Source organism: Carcharodon carcharias, chromosome 2, assembly GCF_017639515.1.
Source record: "Carcharodon carcharias isolate sCarCar2 chromosome 2, sCarCar2.pri, whole genome shotgun sequence".
Lineage (NCBI taxonomy): Eukaryota > Metazoa > Chordata > Chondrichthyes > Lamniformes > Lamnidae > Carcharodon > Carcharodon carcharias.
The window spans coordinates 85,042,749-85,061,325 of record NC_054468.1 but is presented as its reverse complement, the minus strand read 5'-3'; the positions used below and the strand labels follow the sequence as shown (position 1 = coordinate 85,061,325).

The following is an 18,577-nucleotide window of genomic DNA, read 5'->3' as shown; positions in this document are numbered from 1 at the left end:
TTAAAAATGAGCTTTAAAAGTTTTAATTTTTTTTTAAATCACTGGTCGAAACCTCAGCCCGCCTGTGGATGAGGTTTCACAAAAAATGCAAAGGCTACTTGGCCTATTCGCCCGCCCGGCAACTGTAAAGTTGGAAGGACAGGGAAAAACTCAGTTAGATTAATTAATTAGTGGGTTTAACAGCCCTCTTAATTGTCAGTGGGCACACTGCTGGTTCCCGCATGCGCCCACCAGCTGAAATATCGCGTGAGTGTGCGATGATGTCGGGACGCTCGCCTGGCGTCATCACGCACTATTTTACTCCCGTTTGGGTCAGGCGTGCACTCAAACACCTAGGGCATAATCTTCCGGTCAGCGTGCAGGGACAGGCCCAACACGCCGGTGCGTAAAATGACGCGCGATGACGTTGGACGTGTGTCCCAATGTTATCGCACGCCATCTCGATATTTCGTTGTGTGCCCGCCAAAATGTCAACAGCCTATTAATGCCATTAAGAATGTGATTAAATAATTTAAGAACGCTGCCCGTCCAACCTTAAGGTTGGCAGGCAGGTGAAAAGCCCAAGCAGCCTTCACGTTTTCCAGGAAACCTCATCCACGGGTGGGATGAGGTTTCCTGAAGCTTTTATAAAATCAATAAAATAATTTCCCCACCTTTACAAACATGTCCCAACTTATGTGACACTGTCACATGAGGGGACATGTTTAAATAAATTTTAACATCATTTATTAAAGTTTTCTATTGTCTATTCAATCTCCCTGAGGCAGCTTTGTGTCTCAGGCAGATTGTGCGCTTGCACGAAAGAACGCAGGCCCTGACTCTCCCTCCTCCCCTCGCCCACACAGGTAGCGCTGCGCTACCGGCTGCGTGTTATGCTGGACAGGGCTTGTTGGCCCGCTCGCGTAAAATGGTGGCGCGTAGGCGGCAATCGGCTCTGCGCCCGCCCCTGCCCACTCCCGCTCAGCCCACCAACCATGGGAAAAATTATCCCCCTAGATCCCTCTGCACATCAGAATTTTTCAGTTGTTCTCTGTTTAAATAATACTCTGCTTTTTTCATTTTTCCTGCCAAAGTGAACAATTTCACATTTTCCCACATTTACACTCCATCTGCAGATTTTTGCCCAATTACTCAACCTTTCTATACCCACCTGCAAATTCCTTTTGTTTTCTTCACAACATACTTTCCTACCTATCTTTGTGTCATCTGTAAATTTAGCTACCATGCCATCGCTCCCCTCATCTAAGTCATTGACATAAATTGTAAAAAGTTGAGGCCCCAGCAAAGACCCCTGTGGGACTCAGCTCATCACATCCTGCCAATCAGACAAAGACCCATTTATGCATACTCGGAGTTTGCTGCCAGCCAACCAATCTTCTATCCAGGCTAACATCTTACCCCTTACACCATGAGCTTTTATTTTCCACAATAACCTTTGCTGTAGCACTTTATCAAATGACTTCTGGAAATCCAAGCACCATACGCCTACAGGCTCCCCTTTATCCACAACACATGTTACTCCTTCAAATAACTCTAATAAATTGGTTAAACCTGATTTCCCTTTCACAAAACCATGCTGACTCTTCCTGATTACCTTGAGTTTTTCTAAGTACCCATCTATAACCTCTTTGATGATTGATTCTTACACATTCCCCATGACTGACATCAAACTAACTGGCCTGTAGTTCCCTGTTTTCTGCCTCCATCCCATTGTATCCCCATTTCTCTTCATCCCCCATCCAGCAAGGGAACCACACACAAGTGTTGAATTTATGCTTGAAATCATTTAAGATATGAACTGTAAACGGGACAGTGTCTCACCCTGTGTCCTGTTTAACGGGCAGCTTGCCATCTCCCCTTGCTCCAGATGACACAAAACAGTCAAGATAAATTTCCAGTTCTCGGCTAATTTAAAAGCCAGTTCAATCATCTCCAGGTACTTAAAATTCATCGACACCCCTTTCCAAATCCAGCTGTGGGAATTTACTCAGTCATAGCTCCTGACCAGGAAGTGTCTTGAACCTCCATTTCCCAAAGATGTTATCAAAATCTCCCTAATTGGAAAAACTCATCAACTTTCGCCAGCTGAAAGTCTGGAAAAGCAGGAATACATTTTATTCCACCGGAGATTCCTGCATATATTTCTTTCATCCAACCTTCCTCACAAATTTCTCATACATGCCTTTCTTCCCTGTCTCCTCATCCTCCTCTCAGACCATGTCCTTCACAACTGCCTCTGGCAAACACTAAGCTGAGTCGCCTTGAAAAATGCATCATTCACACATATGATCCTAGAATTTATAAAAGCTTCCTTTCGACACTTACTCATCTGTTCAATAATAATAGTTATATGAAAATAAATCCCCAGTGCCTTTAGATATGATCTACACACTTCTTAAGAACTGGGTTCAAATCTCTATAACCCCCCGAGAAAACTTAGGGAAATATATAATAGTTTTCAAAGACATATTATTATATTCCTTATAAAGTATCCTTTGTCCAACCAACCCAATTCATTGTAAAAATGCACAAAACGACCATTTCAAAAATTGAAAGAAATTTCTTCACCCATTTGGTTTTACAGGTATTTTTCTTCAAATCGATATGAGATATTGAGCTCTCTTTGATCTCTCCATCCAATGATTGCATTATAAGCTATGAAGGCTGGATTCCCTCCCCAAAAATTGCTCGGACAGGCCTTTCAGTGGACTTTCCCACCCACCCAGGAATATCCTCCACCATCACTAAGTACCATAGCTTGGACAGCAGGAGAGCTGGCACCACTGCTGCTCCTGCATGGAATTCCAAACACTTTTGTCCCCCATTTTACCAAAATCTTTTTTCACATTTCTAACCATCAGTTCTTAATTTACTTAATCCACTTTGCCCTGCCCTTCTTGTCTCCCACGTGATCCCCCCATCCCAGAATTTTTTTTGAATTCGTTCATGGGATGTGCGCTTCGCTGGCTGGGCCAGCATTTATTGCCCATCCCTAGTTGCCCTTGAGGTGATGGCACTGAGCTGCTTTCTTGAAACGCTGAACCATGTGGTGTAGGTACCCCCACAGTGCTGTTAGGAACCAAGTTCCAGGAATTTGACCCAGTGACAGTGAAGGAACGGCGATATATTTCCAAGTCAGGATGGTGAGTGGCTTGGAGGGGAACTTCCAGGTGGTGGTGTTCCCATATGTCTGGCCCTTGTCCTTCTAGAGCAGGGGTGGGGAAGCCCCAGCTTAGGGGCCAGATCCTGCCCTCTCATCCATCTCGTGGTGAGATTTCAAAAAAATATTCATATAACGGATAAGTCTCAGCCAGTTTAGGCCTCGCACTTCCCAGCCCATCTCCCGAGAGCTGTGGAAATCTGGCCCTGCCACCCCCGCATGCTGCAATCTGAGCCAGCCGCCGCCATGTTCTGATGCCTGAGCCTCGGCTGCAGTCACCAGAGGCCCAGGCTATGGGGAGAGAGCGAGGCCTGAGATCCAGGAGCAGGAGCACAGGGCGGAGACGGGAAGCTGCCAGCTGCCAAGCAGGTGGTGAAGCGGGAGTAACCCGGAGCAGGGGATGAAGGGGAGCAGGCTCCATGGGTGGCTCACCCCCTCTTCCCTTCCAGCTCCATTGGTGTCCCTGGACAGGGGCTCAGCCCCTGCAGACTGAGGAAGAGACCCAGGCTCCAGGCCCAGGTGCAGCCTCAGACTTGGAGTTGGCCAGAGCCTTGGATTATTGAGTCACTGCCTTGGATTGGTTTGGGGGTGAGACAGAGTGGCAGAGAGGGAAAGAGATAGCGAGAGAGAGAGAATACGAAAGGAGAGAGAGACACACACAGATTGGGAATTGGAGAGAAAGAGATAGACAGAAGGAGTGGGAATTGGAGAGAAAGAAATAGAGAGAGAGAGAAAAGCCAATTGTGATTAGCAAAATCATCAGTTCCAGCAGACATAATAAAGGCTTATTAAGGAAAAGCAAATTCAGCCATTGCACTAAAGCAGTGGTGAGTTGAACGTTCCTGTATTCTCTCCAAAAAGAAGCTAAATTAAGTTGGTTTTTGTGTGTGTGGTCCGCAATTGATTTTGTCTATATGTGAGTGGCCGTTGATAAGAAAGAGGTTCCCCAGCACTGTTTTAGATGGTAGTGGTCATGGGTTTGGAAGGTGCTGTCTAAGGAGGCTTGGTGAGTTGCTGCAGCGCATCTTGTAGATGGTACGCAATGCTGCAACTGTGTGTTGGTGGTGGAGGGAGTGAATGTTTGTGGATCGGGTGCCAATTTAACAGAAACACCAGCATCTTAAAGGGGCTTTCCTCCAAACACCCCCGCCCCCCAACTAACCCTTCCCACATTCAGAAATTGGGATTTATTGTAGTTTACCCTGGTTCTTGAAAGCCTATACAACTCTCTATTAGTCCCACAACTTTCCCTCTATCTCTTAATGTTAAGGTTTTGTTGTTTGTCGATTGGTGTATCACCGACATCAGCCCAAAACTGGGAACCACAATCTTGGCTGCTCCCATTGTCCTTCGACATCATTTAACCTAAAGGTTCTGCTACCAATGTGTACAGCAATGGGGAAAGGGGATAACCCTGTCTCACTGGCCTCTGAATTGGAAATATGATAGAAACTCATTGCATTTACCACAGCTAAAAATGTTTGAATAAAAGATCCTCAACCAGTCCAGAAAATTTTTCCCAAAACCATAAATAAAATTGATGAGAGACCCCATCAAAGGCTTTCTCTTGATCTATCTTTAACACATAAGCCTCCCTCTCACTCTCTTCCATGAGCTCTGATGCGTTTGGGTCCTTGAGTTCAAATGTATGGTAGCATAGTGGTTATATTACTGGGCTTATGATCCAGAGGCCTTGGCTAATGAGTTGGCAACAATGGCTGAAATATCACCATGGAAGTTGGAGAACTTAAATTCAATTAATGAAATAAATCTGAGCTAATCTGGTCTTAAAACAGATAGTAACATTGATGGTGACCATCAAAGTACAAGATTGTCATAAAAACCCATCAAGTTGACATTTATTATTTAGGGAAATCTGCCATCCTCACCTGGTCTGGCCTACATGTGACTCCAGACCCACAGCAATGTGGTTGACTCTTAACTGCCCTCTGAAATGGCTGAGCAAGTCACTCAGTTGTATCCAAGAAAGCAGCTCACCACCCACTTCTTGAGGGCAATTAAGGATGGGTATTAAGTGCCAGCCTTGCCTGTGATGCCCATGTCCCATGAATGAATAAAATTAAGGTCCTGGTTTACAATTCCACAGGCCAGAGAGGGTGGGACTATCTGTCACATCACCTCCTTTGTAAGATTTTCCATAACCTTCACCATGATCCTATAATCTGCATTCAGGAATGTGATGGGCCTCCAGTTTTTTAAAACATGTCTATCTCCTTTGTTTTTATAAACTAAGCTCATGATACATCTCATAGATTGGGACAGGCTTCCTTCAAATGTAATTTTCTAAAAGACATCTCAGAGAAATGGACTTGAAATGTGAAAGATTCTTTACAAAATTCTGCAGCCTATTGGACAAGGGGCCTTTCACTTCCTTTCCTGCTACTTGTATTTCTCCCAATCTATTGTGTCACATATACTTGCCACAGAGAAAGTTCAACCAAGGTTCACCAAACTGATTCCTGGGATGGCAGGATTGTCCGATGAGGAGAAATAGAGGAGATTGGGTCTGTGTTCTCCAGAGCTTCGAAGAATGAGAGACGATCTCATGGAAGCATGCAAAATTCTTACTTGGCTCGACAAGGTCAATACAAGAAGGATGTTTCTCCTGGCTCAGAGTAAGAGGTAGAGCTTTTAGGATGGAGATGAGAAGGAATTTCTTCACTCAGAGGGTGGCAAATCTCTGGAATTTTCTAATCCAGAGATCTATGGAGAATCAGTGATTCAGTATGCTCTAGACAGAAATTGATAGATTTCTACATGTTAAAGACATTAGGGGATACGGGGATAGTGCAGGGAAGTGACACTGAGGTAGAAGGACAGTCATGATCTCATTGAATAGCGGAGCAGGCTTGAGGGGCTGAATGGCCTAATCCTGCTCCTATGTTTCTATGTACTTCTCTCATCCTCCCTGAAGCCTTCTCATTAAAAGAGCTCATTTCCTCCATCACAATTTGAAAATATCTCCTTTTGTGAAGAATACCTGGTTAAAAATCACCAGTCATCCCTAGAATCTCCCCACTTCTATTAAAGATCCTCTCCCAACCTTCAACCCTCCAATTAATGAGGACCTTTGTCACAGCTGTGAGAAAGTATTTAGTGCACCTTTCTGCCTCCAATGCATCTTAGCTTTTGCACAGAGCATGCACCCCCCCCACCCCCCACCCCCCACCACCCCCTGCATTTTCCAGCTCAAATAATTCCCACTCTTCCTTTAAAACTTAGTGCCTGGTCCTTAATCCCCTCTGTCAACTGCTTTAAGGATAAATCTTCTCTTCATATTCTCCTCCCGCCCACTGGATAGCTGCTGCTCTCTCATTCCCATAACATATTAAGGATACTTTAGCATCAGATTGGAAAATTGTCTCAACAAACTCTTTTTCCTTCTTAAAACAAATGTTCTTTTCAAGCACTTTTTATCTGTAAAATTTCTTCTTTATTAGCACCTGGACAGGGGTCAGCAACCTTATTTTAACCAGCAGAGCCTTTTTTAAAAATGCCTAAAATAAAAACTATTGGGAGTCACAAGCTAAAAAGCTTGGCATTTCTAAACCAAATACCTAGCAGATTGCCAAGTGTCTACGGTAGAATGCATAATTTATATGCATAATGAAGAAAATACATTGAATTTATATATTAATAGAAAAAACAAGAATTAAAATAGACTTAACTCTGAATTATCATGTTTTTCTGATTTTTTAAACTATAACTTTTCACTTTAACTTAGGATGCATAAAATTGAGACTATTTTTTCAGTTATTAATTCTTATGAGACAGTGGCATTGTGGCAATACCACTTGATTAGCAATCCAGCAGACTAGATTAACACTCTGGGGGCATAGGTTCAAATCCCACCATGGTAGCTGGTGGAATTCAAATTAAAAAGCTAATCTCAGCAATGATGACTATGAAGCCATTACTGATTTTTGTAAAAAATCTGCTTCACTAATGTACTTCAGGGAAGGAAATCTGCCATCCTTACCTGGTCTGGCCTACATGTAACTCCAATGTTAAAAAAAGGTTTCAATGTGGTTGGCTCTTAACTGCCCTCTGAAATGCCCTAGTAAGCCACTCAGCTCAAGGGCAATTAGGGATGGGCAACAAATGCTGGCCTTGCCAGCGACGCTCACATCCCACGAAAGAACAAAGAATGATTAAAAGAGCTTCTAATTGCGCAAAATAACTTATAATCTCAGATATATTCGAAACAATAATGGCCGCAACCATAAAACCTATTCCTCAAAGGCATCATTTATAACCATGATGTAGTTATACCACTTCAATAGGTTAATTTAGAGTACAAGTGTTATTTTTTGTTAAAATAATTACTTGAAACTATAAAGTTTAATGATTGGGTCTTTTATCTCCACAATCCGAACATGGCTCTAAGTTTTCTTGATTATTTTTTAAGCTTTTCTCATGTTAAAATGTGATCCAACTGGAAAAAGCCTGTAAGTCTCAACTGAGAAGTTCAATAGCTGCATTTGGCTCTGGAGTCATGGGTTGCAGACCCCTACACTGGAGAGTGGAACGACAACAATTTCCCAATTACCTCAAGGTTGTTAGTCTGACTGAATACTCACCTCCAGCTCGCCATTCTCAGCAGCATCGTGGAGGGGGGTTCCACCCCAGTGGTCTTTCAGAATCCTTACCCCCATCCTTATTAATTTGTCCAAGGTCTCAGCATGCCCTCCGCTGGCAGCAAAGTGCATTGCAGTTGCTCCCTCATTGTCCTGTGCGGACACGTCTATGTCTGTGAATGACCTCTGCATCACACATAGGAAAAGAAAAGAACAAATATTGCTCCAGGAAGATTGATTACAACAGAGGTAAAACAAAAGCTTCTACTTCTACACATCTTTAACACTGTAAAATATTCCAAGCTATTTCAAAGGAGCGTAATCAGATGAAGTTTGACTTGAGCCAAGTAAAGAACTTCCAGACCATACAAATTAGGAGCAGGAGTAGGCCACTCAGCCCCTCGAGCCTGGTCTGCCATTCAATAAGACTGTTGTTGATCTTCTTGTAGCCTCAGCCCCACATTCCTGCCCACCCCCGATAACCTTTCATCCCCTTGTTTATCAAGAACCTATCTAGCTCTGCCTTAAAAATATTCAAAGACTCTGCTTCCAACGCCTTTTGAGGAAGAGAGGTCCAAAGGCTCACAACCCTCTGAGAGAAAAAATGTCTCCTCATCTCTATCTTAAATGAGCGACCCCTTATTTTTAAATTATGACCCCCAGTTCTAGATTCTCCCACAAGAGGAAACATCCTCTCCACATCCACCCTGTCAATACCCCTCAGGAACTTAACGGTTTCAATCAAGTAGCCTCTTACTCTTCTAAACTCCAGCGGGTACAAGCCTCACCTGTCCAATCTTTCCTCATAAGACAACCTGCCCATTCCTGATATTAATCTCGTAAACCTTCTCTGAACTGCTTCTAATGCATTTACATCCTTCCTTAAATAGGGAGTCCAGTACTGTACAGATGTGGTCTCAGCAGTGCTCTGTACAACAGAAGCATAACCTCCCTATTTTTGAAATCCCCCACAATAAATGATAACATTCTGTTAGCTTTCCTAATTACCTGCTGTACCTGCACACTAACCTTTTGTGATTCACGCTCTAGGACCCACATCCCCCTGAATCTCAGGGCTCTGCAATCTCTCACCATTTAAATAATAAGCTTCTTTTTTATTCTTCCTGCCAAAATGGACAATTTCACATTTACCCACACTATACTCCATTTGCCAGATCTTTGCCCACTCACTTAACCTCTCTATGAACCTTTGTAGCCTCCTTATGTCCTCTTCATAATTTACTTTCCTAACTATTGTTGTGTCATCAGCAACTTTAGCAACCATCCCATCCATCCCTTCATCCAAGTCATTTATATAAATTGTAAAAAGTTGAGGCCCCAGCACTGATCCATGTGGCACACAACTCATCACATCCTACCAACCAGAAAAAGACTCTCTGCTTCCTGTTAGCCAGCCAATCTTTTATCCATGTCAATATGTTACCCACTATACCATGAGCTTTTATTTTCCACAATAATAATTGATGTGGTACTTTATCAAATGCCTTTTGGAAATCCAAGTACAATACATCCACCAGTTCCCCTTTATCCACAGCACATCTGGCTCCTTCAAAATACTCCAATAAATTGGTAAAACATGATTTCCCTTTCACAAGCCCATGTTGACCCTGCCTAATTGCCTTGAATTTTTTTAAGTGCCCTGCTATAACATCTTTAATAGCTTCTAACATTTGCCCAATGACAGATGTTAGGCTAACTGGCCTGTAATTTCCTGCTTTCTGCCTCCCTTTTTGAATAAAGGAGTTACATTTGCTTCCTTGTATCTAGGGTATTTTGGAAAATTAAAACCAGTGCATCAACTATCTCACTAGCCACTTCTTTCAAGACCTCAGGGCGAAGTCCATCCAGATCTGGGAATTTGTCAGCCCCAACAATTTGCTCAATCCCACTTGTCTGTTGATTGTAATTTTCCCGAGTTCCTTCCTCCCTTCCATTTCCTGATTTATTTCTGGGATGTTAATTGTGTCCTCTATAGTGAAGACCGAAGCAAAATACCTGTTTAACTCATCTACCATCTCCCTACTTTCCATTATCAATTCCCCAGACACACTCTCCATAGAACCAATGCCCACCTTGTTAACTCCTACTCTAATTTCCCCCCTTATTAATTTTCTTTGTCATTATTTGCTGTTGTTTATATTCTTTCCAATCTTCTGACTTGCCACCCATCTTTGCATAATTATATGCTTTAAGTTAACCACAGATGGTGAGCCCTGCCTTGGAATTTTTCTTTCTCATTGGAATGCATCTATTCTGTGTATTCTGAAGTCCCTTTAAATGCCTGTCACTGAACTTCTATTAACCTCATTTGCCTGTTCACTTTAGCTAGCTCTGCTTTCATGCCCTTATTTAAGTTTAAGATACTAGTCTTAGATGCACTCATTTCTCCCTCATAATGAATGTAAAATGCAATCCTATTATGATTGCTGTGACCTAGGGAGTGCCTTCACTATGAATTTATCAATTAATCCTATCTCGTTGCTCAATACCAGGTCTAGTATAATCTGCTCTCTACTTGGCTCCAGAACGTGCTGTTCTAAGAAACGATCCCGAAAACATTCTATGAACTCCTCATCTGTGCTACATTTGCCCATCTGATTTTTCCAGTCCATATGTAGATTAAATCCCCCATTATTATTGCTGTATCTCTCTAACAAACTCCCATTATCTCTTCTTTTATACTATGCCCTATTGTGTTGTTACAATAGGGAGCCTGTACACCACTCCCACAAGTGACTTCTTGCCTTTATCATTTCTCATTTCAACACGAATCGCTTCTACATCCGGATTTCCTGAACTTAGGTCATCCCTCTCAAATGTGCTAATACCATCATTAATTAACAGAGCTACCCCTCGACTTTTTCCTCACTTCCTGTCCCTCCTAAATGTCACATACCCTTCAATATTCAGGTCCAAATCTATGTCATCCTGTATCCATGTCTCTGTAATCCCTATCAAATTGTGCTTATTTATTATTATTTGTGCTATCAATTCATTTGTTTTGCTTTGAATGCTAAATGCATTTAGATACAGAGCATTTAGTTTTGTCCTTTTATTATTTTTGTAGCATCTAGCCTGCGGATTTACTCTTAGATTTGTACTCTCTGTCCCTCCTTGTCATAGTCTGTTTTTCATTTCTCTTTCTCTCTTGCCTTGTCTCTACTCTTTGGTTTACCACAGCTTCCCAAATTTGATCCCTCGCCCCCACTATTCAGTTCAAAGCCCTCCCCAGTTACATAGCTCGCGAGGACACCAGGCCCAGCATGGTTCAGGTGTAGACCAACCTAACAGTACAGATCCCACTTTCCCCAAACTGGTGCCAGTGCCTCACAAACCAGAACCCACTTCTCCCACACCAGTCTTTGAACCACACATTCATTTCTCCAATCTTATTTGTCCTATGGCAATTTGCACGTGGCTCAGGTAGTAGTCCAGAAGTTATGACCTTTGAGGTTCTGCTTCTTAAGTTGGTGTCTAGCTCCACATACTGACTATGCAGAGCCTCCTTCCTTGTCCTGATTATGTTTTTGGTGCCTACATGAGCCATGACCACTGGATTGTCCCCTTCCTGCTGCAAGTACCCCTCCAGCTCTGAGCAGATGTCCCGAATCCTGGTATCGGGCAAGCAACACAGCTGTCTGGACTCTTGCTCTTTGCTACAGAGAACAGTGTCAATCCCTCTTACTATACTATCCCCTATAACCACTACATTCCTTTGTGCTCCCCCCGACACTTGAAAGGCTTTCTGAACCATGGTGCCATGGTCGGTCAGCTCATCCAACCTGCAGTCCCCACTCTCAACCAAACAAGCTGAGACAGCCTCAAACCTGTTGGACAATTGCAGGGACTGACAATCATACCCTTTGGGTCCTCTTACCTGCCTCTGCTACAGTCCCTCCTATCACTGACTACCTTTCAAATCAGAAGATTTAACTACCTCCTGGTACAAAGTGTACAGGTTGCTTCCCCTCTCCCTGATGTGACAAAGTGCCTGTAGCTCAGCCTCCAGCTCAATGACTCTGAGCCGAAGCTCCTCAAGCTGCGGGCACTTACTGCAGATGTGTTTGCCTTGGATCAGACTAGTAGCCAGGAGCTCCCACATGTCGCAGCCATGACATGTCCTGCCATATTTATGTGCTTTAATTAATTACTTAGTTACTTGATTCAATTATTTATTTTCTTTTATATACTTATTAATCTTATCACAACTTCCTGTACTATTCGAAACCATAGGAATAGAATAGACCTTGACCACTTACCAGTTACTCACCAAACAGCTAGCTCCTTCCCCTGTATCAGAGCAAGAACCAGTTCCTACAGGATGAAAGAGTTAGAAAAAGCAAAGGATAACCTCCCTCCCCTCCTCACCGAACTCCCTCAGCTCACCAAATCCCCGTACTCCATTGAGGTTACACAATCAGTACTAATTGCACTGAGGATGTCTGAATTTATATGGTCTAAACAAAGGAACTAGCTGAGCCTATGAGTCTCCAGGCCCTCTTTTCACTCACTCTTCTAGATGAGGTTTCCGGTCTCTAGGTCCTCTTGCTCCTCCAGGTCGTGGTTACTGTCTCCAGGGCCTTTCGCTCTTCCAGATGGTGGTTACTGCCCCTGGGTCCTCTCGCTTCTTGAAAGAGGTATTAGGAGGGATGGGGCAGATTTTAAGGAGTGAATTGAAGTATGAAGAGAGAAATGGAGAGTTTCTGGAAGTCAGTATGGCATGGTAACTTAGGAGTGGTTACTGAACCTGACTGTGTGAGGGAACTGGTTTAACATTAGTCCACCACCACCTTCTCAAGGGCAACTCGGATGGGCAATAAATGCTGGCCCAGCCAGTGATGTCCACATCCCATGAATGAATAAAACAATAAATAAATAAAATAACACATACAGTCAGTGAAACAGGGAGCTGGCAGGTAAAGAATTACACACATACATTCATTCATTCACTCACGCACACACACACACCACAACCCACCAGCCCCTTGCCCAATATCACTGTCCCAGGAGGCGACCCTCCACTGCCACTCCATCCCAGGGAGTGAACAGCCACCCCCATCCCAAGGAGCAATCCAGCCACACCCACCCCCTCACCCTCCGTCCCAGGGAGCAATGGCCCTGAAATAAATGGTTGGAGCTCCAGGGATGACAGTGACTTACCAGCCACACCACCAGAGCACAATGCCCCATCTGTGCTGCCGCATGGAGAACGGTCATACCATCGTGTGCGCGAAGATTCAAGTTGGCCGTACAGTCCTTCACCAGGAATTCCACTATGTGAAGATGACCTGCCTGACAGGCCAGGTAAAGAGGGGTAGCACCATTCTGGGTCTGTTTATCCAGGGCCCTAGGGAGAAGGGGCAAAAAACGACTTCAGTACAAATCATAGAGCAGGTTTCAAGTAACAGCTGGGAACAGCAGTTAAATTGCTACAAGTTAGAAACAGAAGACAGCTCCCTAGTGTGTCAGTGGGAGCCACTGCCTGGTGTGCATCTGGGGTTAGGCCTGCACTGAGTTTACTGGTATCAGGTGGGAAATCAGTCAGGGTGTTCCGATTGCCCTGGGCCAGGACTCACCTTCCTGAACACAATTTGATCACGTCAGCTGGACATCGGGTGAAAACAATCAGCACGTTTGTGACCAATGCTCCAACTCTGCACTCCAACCCACAACCCAACACCCACCCTTTCCACACCGCACCTCCCACCATCCCATTCCTGTGGAACCCGTAGCACCAAGAGTCAGTGCCTGTGGAACCTGCACACAGAGAGAGTCAGTGCCTGTTGAACCTGTACCACAGAGAGAGAGAGAGAGATAGAGTCAGTGCCTGTGTAATTTGTCCCACAGAGAGAGAGAGAGAGAGAGAGTCAGTGCCTGTGTAATTTGTCCCCCAGAGAGATGCAGTGCCGGTGGAACCTGTACTCCAGAGAGAGTCAGTGCCGGTGGAACCTGTACTCCAGAGAGAGTCAGTGCCTGTGGAACCTGTACTCCAGAGAGAGTCAGTGCCTGTGGAACCTGTACTCCAGAGAGAGTCAGTGCCTGTGGAACCTGTACTCCAGAGACAGTCAGTGCCTGTGGAACCTGTACTCCAGAGACAGTCAGTGCCTGTGGAACCTGTACTCCAGAGAGAGTCAGTGCCTGTGGAACCTGTACTCCAGAGAGAGTCAGTGCCTGTGGAACCTGTACTCCAGAGAGAGTCAGTGCCTGTGGAACCTGTACTCCAGAGAGAGTCAGTGCCTGTGGAACCTGTACTCCAGAGAGAGTCAGTGCCTGTGGAACCTGTACTCCAGAGAGAGTCAGTGCCTGTGGAACCTGTACTCCAGAGAGAGTCAGTGCCTGTGGAACCTGTACTCCAGAGAGAGTCAGTGCCTGTGGAACCTGTACTCCAGAGAGAATCAGTGCCTGTGGAACCTGTACTCCAGAGAGAATCAGTGCCTGTGGAACCTGTACTCCAGAGAGAGTCAGTGCCTGTAGAACCTGTACCACAGAGAGAGTCAGTGCCTGTGGAACCTGTACCACAGAGAGAGTCCGTGCCTGTGGAACCTGTACCACAGAGAGAGTCCGTGCCTGTGGAACCTGTACCACAGAGAGAGTCCGTGCCTGTGGAACCTGTACCACAGAGAGAGTCCGTGCCTGTGGAACCTGTACCACAGAGAGAGTCAGTGCACACTGTTGTGTTTTTATAATGACAAAGACACCGATCACTTATAAGGGATTGGGTAAACACATTGTGGTTTCACTTATTTAAACTAGACACATGAGAACAGATATGCATAGATAGAAAGCTTTAAGAGATGAGTAGCAGGGCTGTGTGTGTGTGTGTTCTCTGCTCTGTGCCAAAATGAAACTAAGAATTGATCACATGACAAACTTCCCTTCTGGTGATGGCATGCTGCTATCCCTTAAAGGAATAATACAACACACACTGTCCCACATTTAATGAAGAATGCCCCCAAATCTGGCATAATGTGGGTTGAACTTTGAAGCTTCATTCTATCCCAGAACTCAGCTACCTCCTCATTCACAAAGAGCAGCCAAAATAAATATTTTACAAATACTTCAAGGAAGACTTCACCATAAGAATGCCGCTGGCTCAAATTCAAAAATATCTCTGATTGCACAGATTCACAGTGGATCAGACTCTTTCTCAATCACACCCATATCACAGATCTGGAAACTATATAAGCTGCCCGAGGCTGTACCATGTGCCAATGCTAAAATAAAAACAGAAAACACTTGAGATAATCAGGAATTTGCAGCACCTATGGAAGGACAATGTTAACATTTCAGGTCAATGGACTGTCAGAGCTGAGAAACATTAGGAACGTCACAGGTTTTAAGCAAGTTCAGAGGCAGGAAAAGAGTGAGAGGAGAAAAGCACAAAAGGGAAGGTGTGGAGGGCAGGAGAGATTAAATAAGAAAAGGGATGATGGTGAAAGCAAAAGGAGATGGTATTGGGAGAAGAAACAAAAGATAGGCCGAGAGTCAGTATAAATGGTAAAGCAGTAACATTACTAGCAGCTGCTGCCCAAAAATATAGAGTCAGAGGTTATGATCAGAAATGGTTGAACTCGATGTCCAGTCTGGACAGTTGTAAAGTGCCCAAATGAAAGATGTTTCTCGAGCTTCCATTCAGCTTCATTGGTAAAGAGTAGGAAGCCAAGGGGCAGAATTGTCTGTGCCCACTGGCGTCAGGCTCGCAGCGGCCATGAGTGGACAATATGGAGTGAAGGCCAAAAATCAGTTTCACACCATCGTGAAAAATGTTTGTAACCATCCACTCTGCCCGTCAATGGCCGCTGGATGCAGGAACCTCGTTGTAATACATCTGCATATCATTATAAGCTCAGCTCGCCGGAATCATACCACTGGATCATCCAAGCACGTTGGCGTGATTTCACACCGATGTGTTTCACAATGGCATTTATAAGGCGTGCACCTGGCAGGCTGCACTTCGAGGGGAACTCGGAGGTGAGTGCACAGCAACATTGCACAGGGCTCGCGAGGGTCACCTGTTGGACCTCAAGGCTGAGGCACCGCGCATTCAAGTGAGGGCATAGGCAAGTCGCTTTTCTCCGGCTGGCTGACAGGGCTGCCCTACGGCTGGGGCGAGTTATGGGCGGGAGGGGTGGTGGTGGGAGCAAGGGCAAAGGGCAAAGGCTCCCTGCAGTTGAGGCGAGTTGGTGAGGGCCAAGGGTTGCCTTCTGATTGATGGTAATGCACAAGCACATGCCGTGGGGTGGGGGGGGGGGGGGGGGGGGGGGGGCGGTGGTTGGTGGTGGTGGTGGTGGTGGGGGGGGGAGGAGGGAAGCGGCTATTTCGCTGCAGCTGAGACAGCATTGACATGCTCAGAGTCAGGCCTCTAGCTTATCTGCCCATTCAAGTAACGCAGAGGCATCAAAATGCCACCAAGTGCTCCAGAGCTTTTCACCCCTTTGGCACAGACTGAAAATTAATGAGTGTTTTAGTGGACGGCAGAACAATCGGATGACTGGCAGGTTGTACAACCTCCTTGCTAAAGCTGGCCATGGAGCAGTCACTGATGGAGGTGCTCACAGCCCCTTGCAATGTCTACATCCCGGTTTGGTCCAGTCTCCCCCATGGTTCAAGCTAACAGTGCAGCCTTGCAGTGTGGGTTAGGAGAATGCCTGAGCCTGAGTTGAGAGCACAGCATGTAGTCCAGTGGACAAAGCTGCTGCCAATCGATCTGGTGCAGTGGGATGGAGGTGGAGAGGTTTCAGGCAGCCATGCAGCTCACTAATCTCTGGCCATCCAAGTGGTGGCCAGCACTCTGCGGGATGCATTAAGATGCCTAGCTAGACTTGGGTCAATGGACAGTCTTTCATTCCTCAGATGACTGAAAACCAGTGTCACCAAAGGTTGCCCATGTCTAGGGAGCTGGTCGGTCACATCTGCCCCTGCTACAGGATTTGATGCCACGGGGACATGGAGGGCATCCGCTTCAAGTGGCAGTGCTCAATTTCTCTGCCAGTGGTTCCTTTCAGGGCTCCACAGGTGACCTCTGTGGATTTCACAAGCCTCCACCTACAAGTCATTCATGAGATCATGGATGCTGTCTTCATGAAGGCACACAACATGGTCCATATCACCCAGGAACAGGAAAGTCAGGAAGTTAGAGCACTGGGATTTGTGCAGATCTCGGGTTTCCCACAGGTGCAGGGTGTCATCAACTGCACTCACATGGCGCTCAGATCTCCATAGCAACAAGCAGTCACCTACATCAACCGCAAGGGCTTCCACTCACTGAATATGCAGCTGGTGTGCGACCACCACAAACACATCCTACAGGTCTGCGCACGGTTCCCAGGGAGTGTCCATGACTCCTACATTCTCAGTAGGTCTCAGATCCCTGACCTCTTCCTGGGTCCACGGAGGCTGCAGGGTTGGCTCCTCTGGCCAAGCTGATGACACCCGTGCGGCAGCCTCAGACTGCAGCAGAGCGACTCTATAATGAGGCTCATGCTGCAACTTGCAACTTGGTGGAGCAAACCATCGGGATGCTGAAAATGTGGTTCCAGTGCCTGGACCGGACTGGTGGAGCCCTGTAATATAGTCCACAGCAGGTGTCATGCATCATCGTCATCTGCTGTGCTCTTTACAACCTGGCGCTACAATGGGGAGAGGTATTGGCTGAGGAGGACATCAAAAGAGATGAAGATGAGGAGGTCCTCGAATGTGAGGATGACGGTGATCAGGCCCTTGCATGGCCAGGCAAGACAGGCGCAACAGGCGGCTCTCATAGCTGCTAGATTTGTGGAGGATGATGACGACATGCAGTGAGGAGACACCATCGATCCTCACGTTACATCTGAGAATGTCTGACTCCTGTCTGGCCGAAGGCAGCTCGCTTGCGTCTGTGATCAGGGTCATATCATAGAGACACAGCCGTGAAACTTTAAATGCATCTGAACCTTTGTCCACCTTCAACACCTGAGCCCTTCAGTAGCACAGCGTCACTGGTCACAGATGCTGAAGAGATGGGGGCCAGCCCCACCTTAAAGATGCTGAGATGACACAAAGAGAATTCTGTGACGCCTGCCCACGACATTCTGGCAGCAATGACAAGCACCATCGAGGTGCAGGCATCACTAATATGTTCAGGGAGTATGAGGCCAGACTATCACTTTGGTCTGAAGGCTGCACAAAGCACAGGAAGAGATCCTGGACTGAGACACCTGCCTTTATCTTGTGCAGAAAGGTTTCACATCTGAGTGACACAAACACTGCTCATCAGAACAAGGAGCCATAGGCAGGGAGACATTCTTGGGAGTTTACTGACAATAGTGCAGATTTTGTACAAGTGATTAACACCCGTGCCCAGGCTGTGCAACTCCATCTTTTTAACTTTCCTAACCCTGCTGCCACATCTTGGTGCTCCCCAGACATCCACAGCAGAGGTGGAGGCAGCCCACTGACTGCTACGCCCTGTCCACCAGTCAGCCTGATGGCACACCCTTAAAGTGAGCGAGAGGCCTAATGTGGGCCACTCCACCCCCGTCTGGGACCTCTCCCTGCTGTTGTGAGCCAGCTTCTCCTGCATGTAAACAGATGGAGAGAGTGTGAGTAGGACACATGACACCGTGTGGAATGTTTGTGTGGTGAGCGGAGCCATGGACAGGATGAGGATGTGAGCTCGAGAGGATATGAGCCTGATGGAGATGTGAGGGTGTGTGTGAGAGTTAGAGGTGTTGTCCCTTGAGGTGTGGGATCCCTGTGGACATGTGATGGGTTTGTGAGTGTGTGAGTTGAGAGTGATGAGAAGAGTGACCCACCCTGG

At 45.8% G+C, this 18,577-nt stretch overlaps 1 protein-coding gene across 1 annotated transcript in view; it reads right to left on the bottom strand.

The window, feature by feature from the left end:
* LOC121287722 (espin-like protein) overlaps window positions 1-18,577 on the bottom strand; it is a 76,912-nt gene that overhangs the window by 37,558 nt on the left and 20,777 nt on the right. Inside the window, exons 3-4 of the mRNA XM_041205623.1 lie at window positions 12,940-13,126; window positions 7,762-7,944 (exon numbers count right to left, since the gene is read on the bottom strand). Coding sequence (XP_041061557.1) covers window positions 7,762-7,944; window positions 12,940-13,126 — 370 coding nt within the window. The remainder of the gene's footprint in view (window positions 1-7,761; window positions 7,945-12,939; window positions 13,127-18,577) is intronic.